Source organism: Sceloporus undulatus, chromosome 4 (genome assembly GCF_019175285.1).
Source record: "Sceloporus undulatus isolate JIND9_A2432 ecotype Alabama chromosome 4, SceUnd_v1.1, whole genome shotgun sequence".
In the NCBI taxonomy this organism is placed as follows: domain Eukaryota; kingdom Metazoa; phylum Chordata; class Lepidosauria; order Squamata; family Phrynosomatidae; genus Sceloporus; species Sceloporus undulatus.
In genome coordinates this window covers 167,004,151-167,023,698 of record NC_056525.1, presented here as the reverse complement: position 1 = coordinate 167,023,698, position 19,548 = coordinate 167,004,151, and the positions used below count along the sequence as shown (strand labels likewise).

At 39.2% G+C, this 19,548-nt stretch overlaps 2 protein-coding genes across 2 annotated transcripts in view; both read left to right on the top strand.

Moving 5' to 3' along the window:
- LOC121928149 (enoyl-CoA delta isomerase 2-like) overlaps positions 1-11,569 on the top strand; it is a 41,572-nt gene extending 30,003 nt beyond the window's left edge. Inside the window, exons 7-8 of the mRNA XM_042462482.1 lie at positions 8,884-9,027; positions 11,139-11,569. Of these exons, the coding sequence (XP_042318416.1) occupies positions 8,884-9,027; positions 11,139-11,294 (300 nt within the window). The 3' untranslated portion in view covers positions 11,295-11,569. The remainder of the gene's footprint in view (positions 1-8,883; positions 9,028-11,138) is intronic.
- LOC121928148 overlaps positions 1-19,548 on the top strand; it is a 448,580-nt gene that overhangs the window by 264,203 nt on the left and 164,829 nt on the right. The gene's annotated exons all lie outside the window — the stretch shown is intronic.

The window sequence follows — 19,548 nt, the reverse complement described above, 5'->3', positions numbered from 1 at the left end:
TTGGAATTTATATAGATTTTTAAATTATTTTCAAGCTGTGAATAGTGGAATCTATGGATAAAAATTCCATGGATACAGAGGGTTGGCTGTAATGCCAAAATCATTTTACTGCAATCAATAAACGCCATTCCTGGTTAAGCATTTTAAAAAAATAGGCAGCGAAAAGCAATAAAGAAGCTGCAAGAGCGAATGGCTCATGGTTTGAGATGACTCTTTACTGATGTACAGAGCAAGATGAACTTGAACCCTTAACACAGGAAAACAAATATTATGTTATAGAAGAAACATTACTTAAAGCTGTTGGAATAAAACTCATGACTAGAATGTGGTAATGAGGGTTCTAATCTGTTCAAAAGGAACAGACAAAACTGGAATGGAATAATATTATGCATAAAGGGTGTATAGCCCTGTGAGGAGATCTATCACATGGAACATGGAAGTCAGATAGAAAGCATGTGGGCAAAAAGAATGAAACAGTAGCAATGTGAGATTCTGCTACATATCTCTAAGCCAAACAGAGCGCTTGGATGTCTTCATAGATCAGACTGCCAAATGTTCAAAAGGAGAAATATAGTAGTAATGGGAAATTTCAACTACCTTGGTATATGTTGAATATGCCAGGAATATAAAGAGCATATGCTCTTCCTCAAATGTGATTATTTCATTTAGCAAGTAGTGTTTTGTGATTGGTAACTAGAAGTAAATTGGAGCTTCATTTGTAAATCTGTCTGCTGAAGCACATATTTCTGAAGGAATTCTGTTGTGAAAGGGAAATATTAATTCCCCTTGATGTTTGTTTTTACCCATATATTTGCAATCACTTATAGTTTGGACCTTCCAGTACAATTCTGTGCATCATTATTGGAAAGAAAGGTCCCCTGTATTTGACGAGACTTATTATCCTATTTTATACATATTTATCTAGGAGTTTAGTCTCAATGAAGTTAATAAAAACTTATATGTAGAGTTCAGGAATGCCTAAGACTGCACTTCGAAGCATTAAACAATATTCTGCTAAGCCTGCCTCTAATGACAGAAATTGAGATTTAAGCCCTATCATTTTGCTATAATTTAAATATGTATGCCTGTAAATTGTACTTAGAACTGCTCCATTTTTGTACAGCAGATTCTAAGTTTATTGTCTACCTTTTCTTTACATTTTGCAGTAACTGCATTGGCCAGGGAATTCTGTATTAAAGATATCTAATTATATGTGTGAAAGGTAACTGAAGGACTCTTTTGTGCCTCACAGTGAAAAATATTTGAACACTGTCCCTGACAGTATGTTTTCATCATCTTCATTATTCTTTTTCAAGACTGCCAGATTGAATTATGTGAGGCTCAGACAACAGTCTCCACAGCGTGTGGCTTGGAAATATTAGATCTATGATTAAATTCTCACAAGCTCACTTATATATATTTGCATGTACTAACAGGAGTGAGAAAATGTATGCATAGTCCATAGTTTACATCTGTGCTCCAAGCAACATGAGAATATAAGAAAGGATCATAAGGCCAGTCTTTCTGGATCAGAACAAAGATTCCAGTTCCCCTGGGGCATGATGTAAATTTCAGAAACCAAGCAGGAGACTAAGAAATATCCTGCCTCTTAATTTAGCAGTCATTTACTTACTGTGACTGTTCAAGATACTGTCCACACCCATTTTTGTAATTTTTAAAGCCTTCGAAGTTCATGTCAAGCATCTCATCACAGCATTGAATATTATGCATTCATAATGAGTTGTGCAAAGTACTTCCTTTCTCTTACCCTTAACAAGAAATCAGAGCTAAGGGAAACGCAGAAGCACACCAAGGGAAGCATCAAGGATACAGCAAGATCAATCCAGTCTTTGCAGACTGCTGACATAGGGGATTATCACACAGGAGGCTTACCGTGGTTAAAACGCCAGTAAAACGCTTCAGAAATGTGAAGGTGTGATAACCGGTCGTGCTTCTGAAGCGCCACTGAAGTGTCCCCTCTCCTCTCCCATCAGCAAAGCATTCGCAGAGTAGCCATTTCTTCACAACGGAAGTTCCTATTGAAGAAATGGCTGCTCCGTGAACACTTTGCTGATGGGAGATGAGGGGATGCTTCACCGATGCTTCAGAAGCGCGACCGGCTATCACACCTTTGTGCTTCTGAAACATTTTACCGGCATTTTAGCCATGGTAAGTCTCCCATGTGATAATCCCCATACTATTAGAAGTCAAGTGGACTCGTTGTTAGATTGCTTATGGACTATCATTGCTCTTGGGAACTTCATATGTATTTATGAAGCCTGGCTGTCATAAGGAAAACACAACTCACTCAGGTGGGTAGGATTCAGAGACATAGCCATGTTAGTCTGAGGAAGTAGGCTTAAGGCCAAAATAATGCTGCTTTGGGTCACTTTGCAGGTAAGCTGTTTAAATGATGCATGCATCCTAAGAGGTCAGAAGCTGCGCCAAAGCCACGTTTCAGTTCTAAGGACTAGAGTGCAGCTTTGTGCAGCTTCTGGCCTCTTAAAATATGTGTGTCATTTAGCATATCTCCAAAGTGAACTGAAGCAATTTTATTTTGGCCTTTCTGTTCGGGCCCGTAGTCTATGAAAATTCATGCTACCGCTTCTTTCACAAGGTTAGTCTCAAAAGTGCTACAAGATCCCTTTGCACAGAGATAAGTCACATTATAAGGCTTCTAGAAATAATGTGAACTTTGTCACATTAACGTTATTGTTGCTGCTGTTATTTTAACTGTAGCGCACTTACCTGTTCAATTCATCATAGACAGGTGAATTTTAACCACATATTACCTTGGTTTACTTTTTTTAGACAAGACTTAACAATGTTATATCTCACCAATGATGCATTACTTCCTCTTCTGACATTATTATCCCATACATCTTTATTATCTTACAGTCCCTGACACATTTTAAGCAACATAATCTGTATGCGAAATGAATTATCAGTAGACATTCACAACTTCCATGGCAGCAAGGACTTAGTCTTGCCTCAACATACACTGTGTGTATGAATATGCATACATATATGACATATACACATGCAAGGAATTTTAGCATTTGTTGCAAAAATGATTTTAGTTGTCCCGTACCTTCTTATTACATCACCCTTTATTCTGTTTTTCACAGTATAACCAGTTAAACACCAGAAAGATCTATAGAGTAAACGGTATCACAGTACAATTTAAGTAACAAATGTGGCAATAGTCTATAAAATGGTGGAGGCTTGAACTATTCTAAAGTATTTAAAATGGAGAATATAAGATTGTTGTGCTTTGCGGCTACAAAATAAACTCTGCACAGATGAATACATTTGTGAACTTGGGACAAGTTGCCTAATTTTTCATATATATATATATATATATATATATATATATATATATATATATAGGGCTACAAGCCTGTACACACATACCTGGGAATAAATGTTATTGAATGAAACTGAGGGGTTGTTGTAGGGTAATTTAAATTTTCCAAGGCTTCAGCCCTTGCGAAGGAAACAAAAATATTAAATATCAAAAATGTCATAGCCAAACCTGTTAGGGTCTAGCTTTAAATTAGCAGAGTACCAGAAATGAGCTTTTGTCTAACTGTGCTTCCCTAAGAACTGAGACTGACCTCAAAAAACAAACAAACACAAGTAGCTTGTATCTGAAAACAAAAGTTTACTAATGGCTTTAATCTATATTTACATAGAAGCTATATCCTAATCTATCTAGCTGTCATTTTAAAGAAAGTTGAGAGGAAGAAGATTGAAAAGCAACAGTTCAGCTGAAACTCTTGAGAAAGAATGACTGTTAGTCCCAAAGGGGGAGTGCTCTAAATCACATAGTTAGTTTGAATGAGGGGAGGGGGAGAGTTTGCATGCAGGAAATCCCTATCTATCTAAGGAAAGAGAATGCAAAATCTTCCAACAGTTGCCTACACAGAAAAAAAATCTGCTTTGCATCACATTTTTCTAGTTCACAGTGGCCTCATTTATACCACACACTGAGGAGAGATCAGCATTTCTCCCTGGTGAGCTCACTTCAATGCAAGGGGGTGCTCTACATCGCTGATACTTCACATTATTTTGAGTCACACAGCCATGTCAGCACCGCTTTTTTGTTCTTTCCATCATGCATGTGAATATACATATTTCTGCTTTAAGCATTGGGAGCCAATTGCTTTTCCTATCCCATGCATCCGCATCCTGTTAGCACACCCTGTGCTGTATTTGGTGTCCCTATATTTCATACCAGGCAGCATGTTCTTGAAAAGTCACAATGATGTTTAGGAACACCAGGTTAGGTTCCCAGGAGAAAATGAGTGAGACCCGAGGCATGTAGATGATCCAGGTAGTAATTAAAAGCTAAATGGATGTATATACAGGTGCAAACAGTTCTAAAGGCATTCGTTTGTAAAAATCACAGCAATTTACATTGGCCTTGCCTCAGAGGCTTGCTGATATCAATATCACCATTAAAGAATCAAAAACACACAGAAAAGGCACTTTGGAAAGTCACACTCTCTTGGCTTCAGAAACAGTGCATGCATGCCTCTCAAGCTGACTCCTATCATCATCATCATCATCATCATCATCATCATCATCATCATCACACTATCATTGTCAAACCAAGGGAGACTTGTTAGCATTAAAAGCACCCAAGGAGGAGGAGGTGGCATCAGTGGCGGTGGCAGGACCGGGCTGGGACTGGTCCTGCCACCTCCGCGGGCCGCATCCGGCCCATGGGCCGGGGGTTGCCGACCCCTGATTTAGCTCATAATTTATTCAAGTGTAATCTGTACCAACAGGAAAGATATCAGTATCTTGGTCCCTATATCAAAAGAACAATGTTTTCGGATAACCCATGTTAGAATCTCTTACTTCATGAGTGGCCAAGATTCAAAAATATCTATTATCACAGCTTGGTTTTTATGTAAAGCTATACAGTGTGCCCGCGTCATACGCGGCTTGAGCATACATGCTCAAGCTGCGGGGGGCACGCGAGGCGGAAGGGGCGGCGCGTCCCATTCAATTGAATGGGCGCACGCACCCGTTGCGCCCCGTGCGCCACCACGCCGCCGTGCACGAGCCCCATTGTTTCCAATGGGGCTTGAGCATAGGCGGAATTTGCCTTACACGGAGGGATCCGGAACGGATCCCCGCGTAAGGCGAGGGCCCACTGTACAGTCGAGAGTTAGATATGTGGGGTCTATTGGGATAAATTGCAGAGGTGATGATGTATGTTGGTTCATGTTCAATTTTATTACTTTATGTATTATCATCTTAATGCTGTAATACATTCATTTTTATTTTATTTTTTTACCCATTTTTGTATCTTGAACCTGTGGTATAGATTTTTATGATCAGTTTCATAACTATGTCTCATTTTTAGGTACTGTACTTCTAATGTACTTATATTGTTTTACATTTATATGACAGCCATACAGTACTCTATATACATCTCAGATTCTGTGTTATTACATTTTAGTTCTTTTCTAATTGCTATAGAATTTCTATAGGATTTTATAGTGTGTTTTAGTTGTTTTAGTGTTATTTTGAAATGGCCTAAGGGCTAATCAATAAACATTTCTTCTTCTTCTTCTTCTTCTAGAAGAGGAGGAAAGGAGTGTGAAGGAAGTGACTACAGTGAGGAGGTGGTAGAAACAGCAAATAGGAACTGAAAATGGAGGATAGAAAGGGTAGATAAAGATGGAAGTTGGAAAACAATCTGTCAGATATGTGAGAAATGAGCATGAATAGCACGTGCCATCAGTAGACTAGATGGACAACTGGGAGAATGGGAAGAAATGGGAAGACACACTGACATGGATATGGAGTTTACATATTGGCTCCAAATGACCTGCAGAATATGTGGCTGCATGGTTGAAGGGCACAATTTTCTAGGCACACTTGATGCCTGAGTTCAGGGAGTAAAACTTTCAGGGACACAATGTATTGTGGGTATTTAGACTGGAGGCAGGTTACTACCAGTCCAGTAGGGCTGGACTGTATGGAGTCTTTCACTAAATCAACAAAAACAGGATAACATCTGGAACTTTGGTTTGGATAGTGGAGTGCCCTTGAAGGATTCCTTGAGGAAGACACAAAAAACGGATTAAATAAACAATTTCAAGAAATAGGTCCAAAGCACATAGCCCATAGGGCAGAAAGCCCTCTCTCTGTGTGCTTTATTGTTAAAGAATATGAAAGGAAAATTACAGCTCAATTACTGAAGGCTGTCACAGATTGAAGGGGGGAGAGATTAGCAACAGCAGCTGCACAGTGTAGTGGGAAGGGAAGAGATCATGAAGGTTGGAAGAGCTGACAAGAAACAAAGGAATGAGAACAAAAGCTTCAGGGAACAAAAGTGATTGAACATTTGTCTGCACTTACCTTAATACATGTTGGATGAGTGTAGAATGCTAGGTGGAGGATTATAGAACTCATGGAACTGTCAGTTATTGAGTGTTATATCACTGGAGGAGTTCAGAGACGTTAGTTTTTTATGTATCAGAGAGTTCCATAACCCAGAGCTTAGAGGATTGGGATACACTTTCTTTCAGATCAATAAAAGTTGATAACAAGTTCTGTAATTACATTCCGTCATTGCCAGCCCTTACCAACAGTTACAGACAAGGTGGAGACATAGGGCCAGAGCAGACAAATAGGGAAAAAACAGTTGTTTTCTGAAAGCAGATTGAAACCCTGCTGTCTGCACAGCCCATTTCCAAGGAGGAACAAACACCCAGAGCAGTCCACACAGCCTGGCATCAAGCTATGCTGTGTCATTTGTTTTGTCGCCTCCCCATCATGCATGTGAATCGTCGCACAAACACATTGCCTGTGACCTTGAATTACCTCCCATGTTTCACCCAGATGCCATTCCACCCCTTTCATCGGCCACACAGTTGCACCTCTGATGCACCACCAGTACAGGGGGTCGGTGTGCCAAGTGATACATGCCCCCTTTACCTCATGCCCCCGCTGGGCTGTCTGTTTTGTGTACATTGTTAATACATCCATTGGAGTTGTTGCACATTCACTTTTTTGCTTTGCTTCAGCCCATGTTGGCACCAGGCTGCTTATATGCAGACACAAAGATGGCCATTTTCCACATGAAGTCGTAGTATCAAGGCTTCTTTTTGCTCTCGGTTTTAGTCCCAGAGCATTATTTCATTCCACTTTCCACTTGCTTTTGCTTCATACATCATCTAAATGCCCCCCCCCCCCCTGGCTGGAAGCAGCTTTATTTTGCTAGTGTGTTTCACCCTTTAGAAAGAAAATTAGCTGACTGATTAAAGTATTGATTTGTTAGATTTTCCTCGTAAAATGGCATGGCTTACTAGACTTCCTGATTGATACTGAAGTTAATTTTAACAATCTATTTATTTATAATTTATAAATAATACAATCCTCCTTCTGTTCTCACAGTCATCAGACTCGCGTCACTCACTTATGTGCGAGGGATGAATGGAGGAAGAAAGAATGGGGAGTTCGCCTGCACACACCCCATACCCACACCTATATTTAAATCAATGGGGTTTGAATATAAATGAAACTCCATCTTTGTCAGGATGTCTGGAATGGAGCCCCCACAAAAAAGGAGTGGTGACAGTAATTTGTTATTATAAATCAATGTATTATAAATCAATGTATTATTATGAATAAATAGCTTGCTGAAATTAAAATTAAGTTTAAGTCACAAAATCTAGTGAGATAAGCCATTTCATTTGAGGGTCACAGGGCCATCTCCCAGTTTTTCTTTTCATGGGAACAGTCTGCAATTGTGATTTAGTCAGTTATTTTTCAGTCGCTCAAGCCTATTGGACATTTTTTTCTTACTGAATTTCTAGCTGCAGAAGCATTGTAAGTTTATCAAACTTGTTTTCCTAAAATACTGGGTATAAATCTGACTATGGTCAGCTTTCACAGCTAGCATTGTCATACATTTCAGCATGACATTAGCAATTTTCCCAAAGGTTCTCATAACTATTGCTTTATTAACCAGTTTTTCTTTATTGGTGGGAATGAAAATCAGGACAGCAGATCTCCTTCTTTTATCTTTCTTTTGAAAGAAGAAATTATCAGCAAGACAATTCAACACTTGACTGGAATTAATCAGTATGTGCGAAAACGTGTGTGTGTGTGTGTATGTGTAAGCAGAATCTATCTGAAATAGGATTACTGTACTAAAAATAGAAATGTCTGCTATGGTTCACCATTGTAAAATGTTGTTGTGTGTTTTAGGAAATAATTATTCATAACCTGGGTGCTCTGTATTATCACTGCAGTGATCTTTCATCTTGTCTTATCCAGGTGATTTCATTATCACCCCCTCTATCCCTATCCAGTTGGTTTCAGTAGGGCTTCTAATCTTAGTTCATTGACTTTTGGTACAGGCTATACACTATTTGCAGGCAACACTACTCCCCCTTAACTTTGGTTGAGCCTGTTCCTTTTTACAAAGTAAATAATCCAATTGCTGTCTTTTAAATCACGAGTCTCTCATACCACCATCCCATGCTTATGAATGTATACTTGAATTTGAAATCTGTTCTCTTTGTTTCCCATATTCGATGCATTCATAAAACTGGAGGGTGTGATTCCTGAACTTTTCCCATTGCATTTATCCACATATCATAGATTCCACTTCCATGATCTGCCCTCCACTTTTGTCACGCATCTTCCTCTCCCTAATACTTATTTGGTTCTTAGCACTAAGCTTTTGCCAGTTTCCCCCACAAGGGTTAATTGATCAAGTTTGTGAGGCTTTTGGCAATGACATTCATCTGAATCTTCATTAGATACACTCTATCTTCTATAAAGAGTCCTTCATTTTGGTAAGTAAAGCAAGCACCACTTTTTGTTATTGAGTCTTCACTCTTTTGTTATTTTTAGGCGAATGAGATGCTTCTTTTCAACAAGAAGATAACAGCAGAAGAAGCATGCGCCCGTGGTCTTGTGACTGAGGTTTTTTCTGATAGTGCTTTTCAGGGAGAAGTTTGGACAAGACTGAACGCATATGCAAATCTCCCTAAGAATGTGTGTAATGATAACAGATTATTACAGATGTTGTATATATTAGCATATCATAATGTATGCTTGCTTTAATTGTGGTCGCCAATGCTTACTTTCTAGTATGTAGTTAGGACTGCAGCTTTAAGCATATTCAGACATTGTTGGTTTTAGTTAAAATGTCAACAAGGTTAGATTAAAAAAAAAACCAAAAAGGTATAATTGATATTCCCAAATGAAACACAGGGCCAAAACTTCTGTTCACATGTTAATTTTCATGCTGCCTCTTTTGGCAGGCTCTAAAAACCTGGCTCCATCTGATCATTCCTGACCACAAAGACAAATTGTCTCTAGGCAACCATTGGGAAACCAAGTGTTTTTGCCACAGTAACAGCTTTTGGAGCTTTCCTTTACAGCATGGTGTTAGGATATGTGCTTTCTCCAGGTCTCAAGACCTGCGGGGAGAGAGTAACAATAGGTGGCCTAATACAATAGGGATTATTAATATAACACACCCTTTTGTAAAAGTGGGTTGGGGCATTTAAGTAGTATGCCATCCTGGGCTGGACTGAAGAATGAGAAAGGTATATTTACACTATTTGTTATTTTGGTTGTTTTTCATGCTGAAGAGAAAGTGGAGGATGAAAATTTAAACACCAATGTATCTTCTAGCAAATGTAGGGCTTGGATTTCCATTACAAAGGGCATGTAAATGTTTTATATGAAAAAGACTTGAGAGAAACAGTCCAACAGAACATGAAAATGAGCTCACTGAAAATGAGTAGACCAAAGAAGGCAAGATGGGAATGAGTTAACTGGGGCAGCCAGTAAGAAAGCTCATTTGGGTCTCCACAAGTCACATTTAAAGTTCCCAGGCATAAGTGCTCCTGGATCTTTTATTGGGTGTATGAGAGGCCATTCAAATATTTCACCTTGAACAAGAAAAAGGACTGTTCTTTCTATGTGAACCTCCTGGTACAGTTCAGTTTCTTGACATTTCCAGTTGATCTTGGAGATGAAAAACTGCAATGCAATGTAGCTGTTTATACTGAGATAATCTGCTTTTATGTATGGAGATTATCAGACAGGGCGAAAAAGCTGGGATTAAAAGGCATGCACCTGGCAAAGTTGCGCAATCGCACTGAAGATTTTCAGACACATTACGCTTATCCAGGGCTTAATGCATGAAGATCCAGGAATGCTTCAGCAACAAACCATTCACAGGGAAGTCCCGGGAATGGTTTGTTGCTGGAGAATTCCTGGATCTTCATGGGTTAAGATCTGAATGAGCATGACGTCTGAAAATCTTCAGAACGATCTGCTGGCAGGCTACACCCACATTCATATAAAGGAAAGAACCCCACCACCAGTCAGCAGTAGAGTCACATGGCTGTTCATGGTGCAGTTTGTGACAATTCTACAAAGAGCCTTTAACATAAACAATCACACAGATAATTGGCAAGATCTGCTATTGACAGCACAATCTTCCAGACTTTACTATGTTGATAAACACCTGTGGTAGGAGGGGAAACCATGGTCCTTATTAAGTGTTAAATCAAAGTTGCCAAGGGATTCTAGTCCAGCGGTTATATGATGGACTCTTCCTTTTTACCTTTTAGGTTAGCAACAGATTTTCTTGAGAGATTGTAATGAGCTCAGTGACTTTTCTTTAATGTGCCACAAAACTGTGTGATTCCAGATGATCTGCTCCTAGCAATACAAATTAAGATAAATTATGCAGTTACTCCATCCTTTCCTTCTCAAGAGATTTGTGTGTGTGTGTGGTAAGAAAAAAAGCTAACAAAATAGTAACAAAACACAGAGGGGTTAAAAATACAAGCCATGGTCTGGACTCCCATAAAATTCCATATTCAAGGAATGGCAACTATACAGTAAAAAGTCATATCTGAAAATACCCAGTTTGGTTCTTCTGCAACAAATTACCACTGCTCTTGAACACAATCCATTATGTTCTTGTAAAATTCTCATTTATTTCACTAGGAAGTAAATGTTCAGGGAAACATCCCGGAGGAATTTATAATGGATTCTCTTCTTTTGTTATTAGGACCTTAATGTGTTCAAAGAAGAGACAAACTTACCTTTACTTTGAGTAACATTTCTATTTTATTTTTCTCCAGTCTCTAGCCGTCTCCAAACAATTAATGAGAAGCGTGGAAAAAGAAATCCTGCATGCAGTTGCTTCACGAGAGTGTGACCAGCTTCTGGAAAGATGCTTTTCAGATGAGTGCATTAATGCCATAATGAGTTTCTTTCAGAAGAAGTCAAAATTGTAATCTCTATTGAATAACATTTCTATTGCCCATATAAAATTTACATTTATATTCTCTACATATTTTAGGTTTTTCTTGCACTCGAGTTAGGGATGATGTATCATATGCAGTTTGAACAGCAATACTTGGCAATGTTTTTCTTCCCAAGGGTCTCACTGTTTACCTGGGCTAGTGTTACATTCTGCAGTGCTGATACTCTGCAACAGAAAGCTGTATCTCATAAATACAGTCCTTAAGTGAATATATCATGCATTAGTTACAATGATTTCATGTATGTCAGGCCTTAAATTTATTACTGTCCTGTCCCTGTGCTGTCCTTACTATCATGCTATTTTTTGTGAACACAAAGGGGAGGGATTTCCCAAAAGTAAGGGTAATCTTCAGGTCACATGCAGATGGTGGAAGGGTTGTATACCTGGTACATACACCATATTTTTTCAGATCCCCCCCCCCCCCCGAAACCATTTGGCTGAAAACTGTCTCCCCATGAAACAGCAAGAATTCCATCCTAAAGTATCACCTCTGAAATCTCAAGTGACCAAATGTCACAGACACTAAGACAATGTGCTGTAGTTCATTGGGGTCTGGAAGAATAAGAAAGGGGCCCTCCAAGCCCTAGAGTGTGCTTATTCCTGCTCAAAAGAAACACAAGCCAAATTGTAAAGACCTGAAAACCAGAAGCACAAACCAACCAAAATGAAAACATAAGTTATCATACATATAATGCAGATGAAGGACATACAATACATATATTGTATGTCCTTCATCTGTATCATGTACCTGATGATTTATGGTTTTGTTTTGGTTGGTTTGTGGGACTTTCCATAGAATTCAGACATTTATGTATATATACAATAAAATATAAACTATACAGTGGGCTCTCCACACTCACTGGGGTTAAGGGCACAGGACACCTGTGAAAGCTGAAAATAACCCCCCCACACACTATTTTTTGCTGAGAGGACACCTCTCTAGGAACCTCTAGGTCCTCCAGCACAACTCTGTGATCAACATCCATTGGAATTTCACCATAGACTCATGCTGGAGGACCTACAATTCTCTAGGAATTTCTAGGTCCTCCAGTGTGACTCCATGGCTAACTTCCAGCACAGTTGCACTGAAGGATCTAGAGATTCCTAGAGAGAACATGTTAATCAAAGTGATGAATAATCAAAGCTGCAAAAGTCAACGCCACAAATGTGGAGGGACAACTCTGTCTCTCTCTCTGTGTCCAGTATATCTTTTACTGAATATATACTGTGGATATTGCATACCTTGATTTCAGTAAGGCCTTTGACCAGGTTCTCCATGACAGTCTTGCAAACAAGCTAGTAAAATGTGGGCTAGACAAGGCAACCGTTAAATGGATTTGTAATTGGTTGATCAGCCGAACCCAAAGGGTACTCAGCAATGGCTACTCTTCATAGAGTGCTATAAGGTTCTGTCCTGGGCCAGTGCTATTCAACATCTTTATCAATGACTTGGATGAAAGAATAGAGAGCATGTTTATAAAATTTGCAGATGCTATATTTGCACCAAATTAGGAGGAATAGCTAGTACTCCAGAGGACAGCATCAAAATTCAAAATGAATTGATAGATTAGAAAGCTTGGCCAAAGCTAACAAAATACATTTCAACACAGAACAATGTAAGGTGCTGCACTTAGGGCAAAAGAATTAAATGCATAGATATAGGATGGGGGACATCTGGCTGAGCAATACTATGTGTGAAAGGGATCTAGGAGTCCTAGTAGACCACAAGTTGAACATGAGTCAACAGTGTGATGCGGCAGCTAAAAAGGCCAATGCGATTCTAGGTTGCATCAATAGAAGTATAGTGTCTAGATCAAGGGAAATAATAGTGCCACTCTATTCTGCCTTGGTCAAGCCTCACCTGGAATACTGTGTCCAGTTCTGGGCACCACAATTCAAAAAGGATGTTTACAGATTGGAGTGTGTCCAGAGGAGGGCGACTAAAATGGTGAAGGGTTTAGAAACCATGCCTTATGAGGAAGGACTTAGGGAACTGGGTATGTTTTGCCTGGAAGAGAAAGTTAAGGGGTGATATGATAGACCTTTTTAAGTATTTGAAGGGGTGTCACATTGAGGATGGACCAAGCTTGTTTTCTGTTGCTCCAGAAACTAGAGCATGGAACAATGGGTGCAAGCTCCAGGAACAGAGATTCCACCTTAACATTAGGAGGAACTTCCTGACAGTAAGGGCTGTTCAACAGTGGAACAAACTCCCTCAGAGTCTCCCTCCTTGGAGGTCTTCAAACAGAGGCTGGATGGCCATCTGTCGGGGATGCTTTGATTGTGATTTCCTGCATGGCAGGGGGCTGGACTGGATGACCCTTGTGGTCTCTTCCAACTCTATGCTTCTATACATGAATACAGTATCTGAATTCTTTGAAAAGTCTCACATTCAAGTAGAGGATCCAATAATTATTTATCAAGCAAAGTGGCAAATTTTACAACAGCTCCCAAATGTGTTACCTTTTCTGTACTTCTTCAGAAGACAGGGCTGAAATGGATTGAAATAAGCAGGAACTAATCTTGGTTCTCCAACAGAAATACATTTAAGTGTCAAAAATAGCTGAAAACAGGCTGATTGTTCTTTCCAAGCAGTAACACTCCAGTTCTTTACAATAACATTCAGTACTGTATATGCATACACACAGGAGGCTGAAACCATGCTCCTTGGTGATGGGAATGTGGCCTCTACAAAAGAAAAGTCCATTGTTTGGGAGTCTTGCCAGTGATGATAATTCCAGAAGGAAAGGGAGAAACAGCAGGATTAGTACATTGTCCTATCATTATAGATGGCAACTCCTTAATAGTAGTCAAGCTAAGGTCTTTGTAATCTTCTGCTGGCCTAGCCCTTGGCAAGCCTACTTCCATCCCTGCTGATATAGAGTTAAAATGTCCGTGTAATTTGGAGTTCTGCCAGCATTGGTAAACATGGCAACCTTTCCCTTGTTTGACCAGTAGAAATCAAGGATAGGATTGCCTTGCTAAGTGAATATGTGTAATCTTATGTGACTCCTAGGTCCCCCATAACACCGCCTGAAATTCTTACTTTTACTACTAGCTCATAAAGTGGAAAATTACAGAATATGAGGGAACACTTCTTTGAAGGCGTACAAAGGGTTGTCATAGTGAAAAGGCAAATGTTCTGGTTGTGCTTCTTATACAATACTATAATAAAGAAGCAGGAGACTGCCTACTGACTTACTTAGTAAAGTACTTATTGCCTATTGAAAAAAGCCTGTAGTAAATAAGTATGAAGACAATGATTTGATGTAATAACAAAAGAAATAACAAGCTTGAAATAAACCCTTAATCAGTGGTTTCTTTTTCTTTCGTTATGCCCAATAAACTACTAACCAAGTATATATCACAACATTCAGAATCTAAAGTCTTTTTCATTTATATTTGAAAAATACGTTTCTGGTTCCCATTGCTTCAGAAAATTCTGTGGCATGACATATTCCATTTCCCACTCTGACTCTTACTTGAAGCATTTGTCAAGACTTGCCTAATTTAATTTTAGATTTTCAAAGATCCTGTAAAACAAAATTCATCTTACTATTCTATAAGTAAGCCTATTATAAGTAAGGCTGAGGGCAAGGAATTGTCTAATTAAAAATTTGTTTGCTGCTCTTTACAACTATACATTATTTTAGAGCAGTATGCTTGTTATGGCTCAAAGACTGGATTACTCTGAAAAATACCGACTTATTAAATTTGGAGGGTGATGAATTAAGATTCGGATGGCATGCCTCTCTTTTGGTTCGATAAAGAGAAAGTAAATAAAGATTTTAATAATCACTTTGTTAGGAGATATTTATTAAAGATATGGAAAATCTATAAAAGAAGATTTTCACCACAAACACCAATTTGGATTTCCCCACATGAAGCCCTGTTCAAAAAAGAAATTTTTATGAAGGATAGCTGGATAATATTTGGAGATTTAATTAATCAGCAAGATGTCATGGCCAGCCAAGATCAGCTCTCAGAGGATGAGCCTCCTCCAGAGCAAGGGCTGATTGAGGCAACACCAGGTGCTGTTCCTGCCCTGCCAGGTCCCAGCTGTGATCCTCCAACCCCAGAGGAGGAGGTTCAACCAGGTCCTAGTGCCGAAGAGAGACCTTCTATGGTACCACTGCCTAGTGGGGACTCTGGGGACGAAGCTTGCATGCAGGTGCCTTCTTTCAAAGAGAGAAGAGCTGAGAGTGCTTGCAGGCGCAGATCACAGAGAATTGCCGAGAGGCAATTAGCCAACCAGCCTCAGGTGGCACGAGGGAGAGTTTCCCTTACTTAAGTGGGAGAGAGACTAATGCTGGTTGCTAGAGTTTATTGCATGATCTCTCAGCGTGATTGCTGCTAGCACTAGCTCCTAGTATCTGGATTCCTTGTTACCTTGACCTTGGACCGGACTTTGTTATCTCTTGGCTGTTTTGACCTTGGACTGTTTGACCAACGTTGTTTCTCGGTATCCTGACTTCGGCTTGACTCTTGGAACGTTTGGACTTCTGGAATTCTGAACTCGGCTTGTTTTCTCGGACTGCTCTCAGACTGATTCCTTGCAAGGTCTGCTTTACTTTCACTTCCACTGCGCTAAGGCTCTGTTATCAGCTACTGTCAAGTGTCTGCTGGCAGCATTCCCAGACACAAGGAGACCAAATTAAAATATCGTCACAAGAAGAATTAAAAGAGAAGATGATAATGGGACATTGGCTACTATATAGGCAGTTAAGAGAAAAATTAATAATAGAAATGAGAGAGAATGGCATAGGAGGGAAGTTAACAGAACTAGAAAAAGTTTTGGAGAAAGAAAAAGAACAAATTCTTTCTAAAATATATAAAATATTATTAAAATGGGAGACTGAGGAAGAATACATTAAGGATTAAATGACTCAATGGGCCAAAAATCTTGGATACAGTGTAGAAATAAATAAGTGGGAAAAGGTCTGGAAAAAAAACAATTAAGATTTCACTAGCACAACATTTTAAAGAAAACGTACTCAAAATGCACAATATAGGTGGTATATGACCCATGAAAAGTTATCAAAAATGTATATACATGTAAATCCTTCATGCCGGAAGTGTTCAGAGGAAAAAGGTTCTTTCTACCACCAATGGTGGTCATGCAAAAAGTGAAAAAATATTGGAGTGCAATACACTCTGAGATTGAAAAAATATTGAATATATATTTTAAAATAACCCCAGAATTATATTTGTTAACTAGGGCGCGCTACAGATGCACTGAAGGGGCGTGCTAGGGTTAGGAAGGGGCATATTAGGGTTGGGAAGGGGCATCCCTTCCGGATGCCCCTCAACCCTAGTATGGACCAAGTCTGTACAAAATGGCAGCGCCCATCCACACGGGGGCTGCCATTTTGATGTTGCGGACGCATAGCGTCCGGACGTCGCACAGCGGAAGGGATGTCACGAGTGCGTGACTAGCGCGGCGCCACTTCTGAGGTGCAGAAAGAAGCGCCATTTCAGCACTTCTTTCTTGTTCCATCTGGGAACCGCACGGTTTGACCGCTGCTGTTCCCGGATGCAGCAACCGGCAGCGGCGACAGACCGCCGCTTTTAGGCGGTTTGTAACAGGCCTAAAATAGATGATGGCCTAAAGAAATCAAAGGAAAGACATTTATATTATACGATACTAGCAGCCAGATTAGAAATTGCAAACAAATGGAAAAATTCAAGTTTGTCAAAAGTACAGGACTGGATAAAAAAATAATTGGAATTGGCAAATTTGGACAAACTGACATGTCAGATTAAAAATAATAAATTAGAGAAATTTATACAAAGCTGGGAACAGATGTTGGAATATATCAGCAAAGAATGGGGTAATATAATGATTATGGGTTTTAAAGACTGAATATACAAGTATGTGAAGCTTGCTTAAAATAAGTATATAGGAAAATTAATGCTCACTTTTTGAAATAGTACTTTATGATATAAGTTGGGATCTATTGTACATTTAGATAATTAATTATTAATTACTAATATGATATCAGATATTGAGTAATGAAAAAATTCCAGGACTCTGTTGGGAAAGGAAGATTTTTTAGACTTTTTTTCCTTCCCCCCCTTTCTTTTTCTTTTTCTTTATCTTTATTCTTTTCCTTTTTCCTTTTTTCTTGTGTTGTTTATTTAGTCTGCTTGTAATTTTTTATATTTAGTTTTCTATTTGGATAAATGTATGTATGTAATAAGATTAAATAAAAAATATTTTTAAAAAAAATTGTAAGCCGCTCTGAGAGCCTTTGTAGCTGAAGAGCAGGGTACAAATATTTCAAATAAATAAATAGAATAATGCTTTGTGGTGTTTTGCAGAGTCTGCCAATGGGATATGGGGCCCAAAGTGATGATAGACCCATGCAGCAGAACCGAAGAAATTTGATGGAAGAGAGTAAGGAACAGAGTAGACAATTATCCTAATCTAGGCAGGTAGAAAGCAAGAGTACGAAAACAGTGAATAGTTTTTCCCTCTACTTTTCAGACAACTCTCTCTAATGCAAAAATACACCTGAAGCCCAGTTTTTTTCCTGGTTAGCTGGCAGCTCAAGTACTAGTTAGCTATACCTCATTCTAGATCCCCAAAGTACATAACTATAACTTGTGATAGTCGAAGGGCAGTGTTATGATCTACATAGATACTTGCTATATCGAATGATAGCAAGTAAAATGCGGTTATAAAATGAGGAAGGTATATTTTCCTCCTTATTACCTTCCTCATTTTATAACCTCCTTTTACTTGCTATCATTTAATATAGCAGACAGATTACTTTGATCACTGCTTCTTTGATCTCAGGCTATAAGGTGTGAGACACAGGCAATATTTTCCCCCCAACATGCCAATAACTTGCACTAAATTTTGGTCCATTGGATACAATAACAGCTGGCTCTCCATATCCATGGATTCTTTATCCACAGATTCAACCACCCGCAGCTTGAAAATGTTATATATACATACAGTATATATATATATATATATATATATATATATATATATATATATATATTTTCCAAAAAGCAAACCTGTTTTTCCCCCATCTTATATAAGAGACACCATTATACTATGCCCTTGTATTTAATAGGACTTGAGCATCCACAAATTTTGGTATCCACAGTGACGTCCTGGTACCGAACCCCAGCAAATGCCAAGGGCCCAATATATTTCTTTCTTTATTGGAAACTTGCTAAGGACCAGTAACTGAGGTGCTGTCAGATGTCCATCCCTTCGAGGAACGTTGTTATAGATCAGTGCTATTGAAAGTGATGGGCTGTGGATGTGGGGAGGTCCTCAAGCCATTGGCTCCACATCCCTGGCACTTTGGGGCAAAACATACTTGCTGATTTCCCACTTGAGACAGATCCCAGAGGACAGTTCTAGACCTAGAGCAGGATTCTTCCAGCAGAGCAATAAGGAGGGCATGTTCTCTTGAAAAAGTCAACTCACCCATGAACAGGAAAGCAAAATGCAGCAATGGCAGAAGGATTCTTCCCTGCCGGAAGCTCATGCTCTTTTCCACCCAGTATCTTTCCATCAGGAGGTTACTAATTCTTGGATTCCCTTGGTCCACAATCCCTGGTTGTATGGCACAGATGACGGTTTCTTCTTAGCCAGATCTCAAAGAACTTGCACTTGTGAAGGACCTGAAGGAACTTGTGAAGAGCTCTGAACAATGCTGATGTGGGGATTATTTTTTTAAACTTTTTTTTCTAACTCACTCCTCCCATCCCCTGCCCCACCTTCCTCTTTTTAAAAAGACATTATTTTAATTTCTTTAGCTCCTTGTCATTTAGTGTTAGAAGCAGGAGGGTGTTTTAGCTGAACACATTAACCTCCTTGTGGTTTTTTCCTATAGCCAGCTACCTGACTCTTGTATGAACAGATCTGATCTAGAAGGGTTGTTTCCTAAACTCTTATCTGTTTCCCCAGCTGGTATCTATGGCCTTTTAAACTCTGCAGTCTGTTCAGTTTTTTGGTATCTGAAATTCCAAAACTGATAGGGAGAGTATGTTATAGGAAAAGGTGGACCATACCGGGATATTTTTCAAGCATGTGTGCTGCTTTATACAGTCCACTATTTTGAATGTGGGTGAATGCATATTGCACACCAATGGCAGTTTGATATCAGTGTGACTGTTGTGGCTACGCCCTATGAAATCCTGGGATTTGTAGTTTGGTGATGGACTTAAAATTCCTTGCCAGAGAGTTCTAGTTTAGAACATAT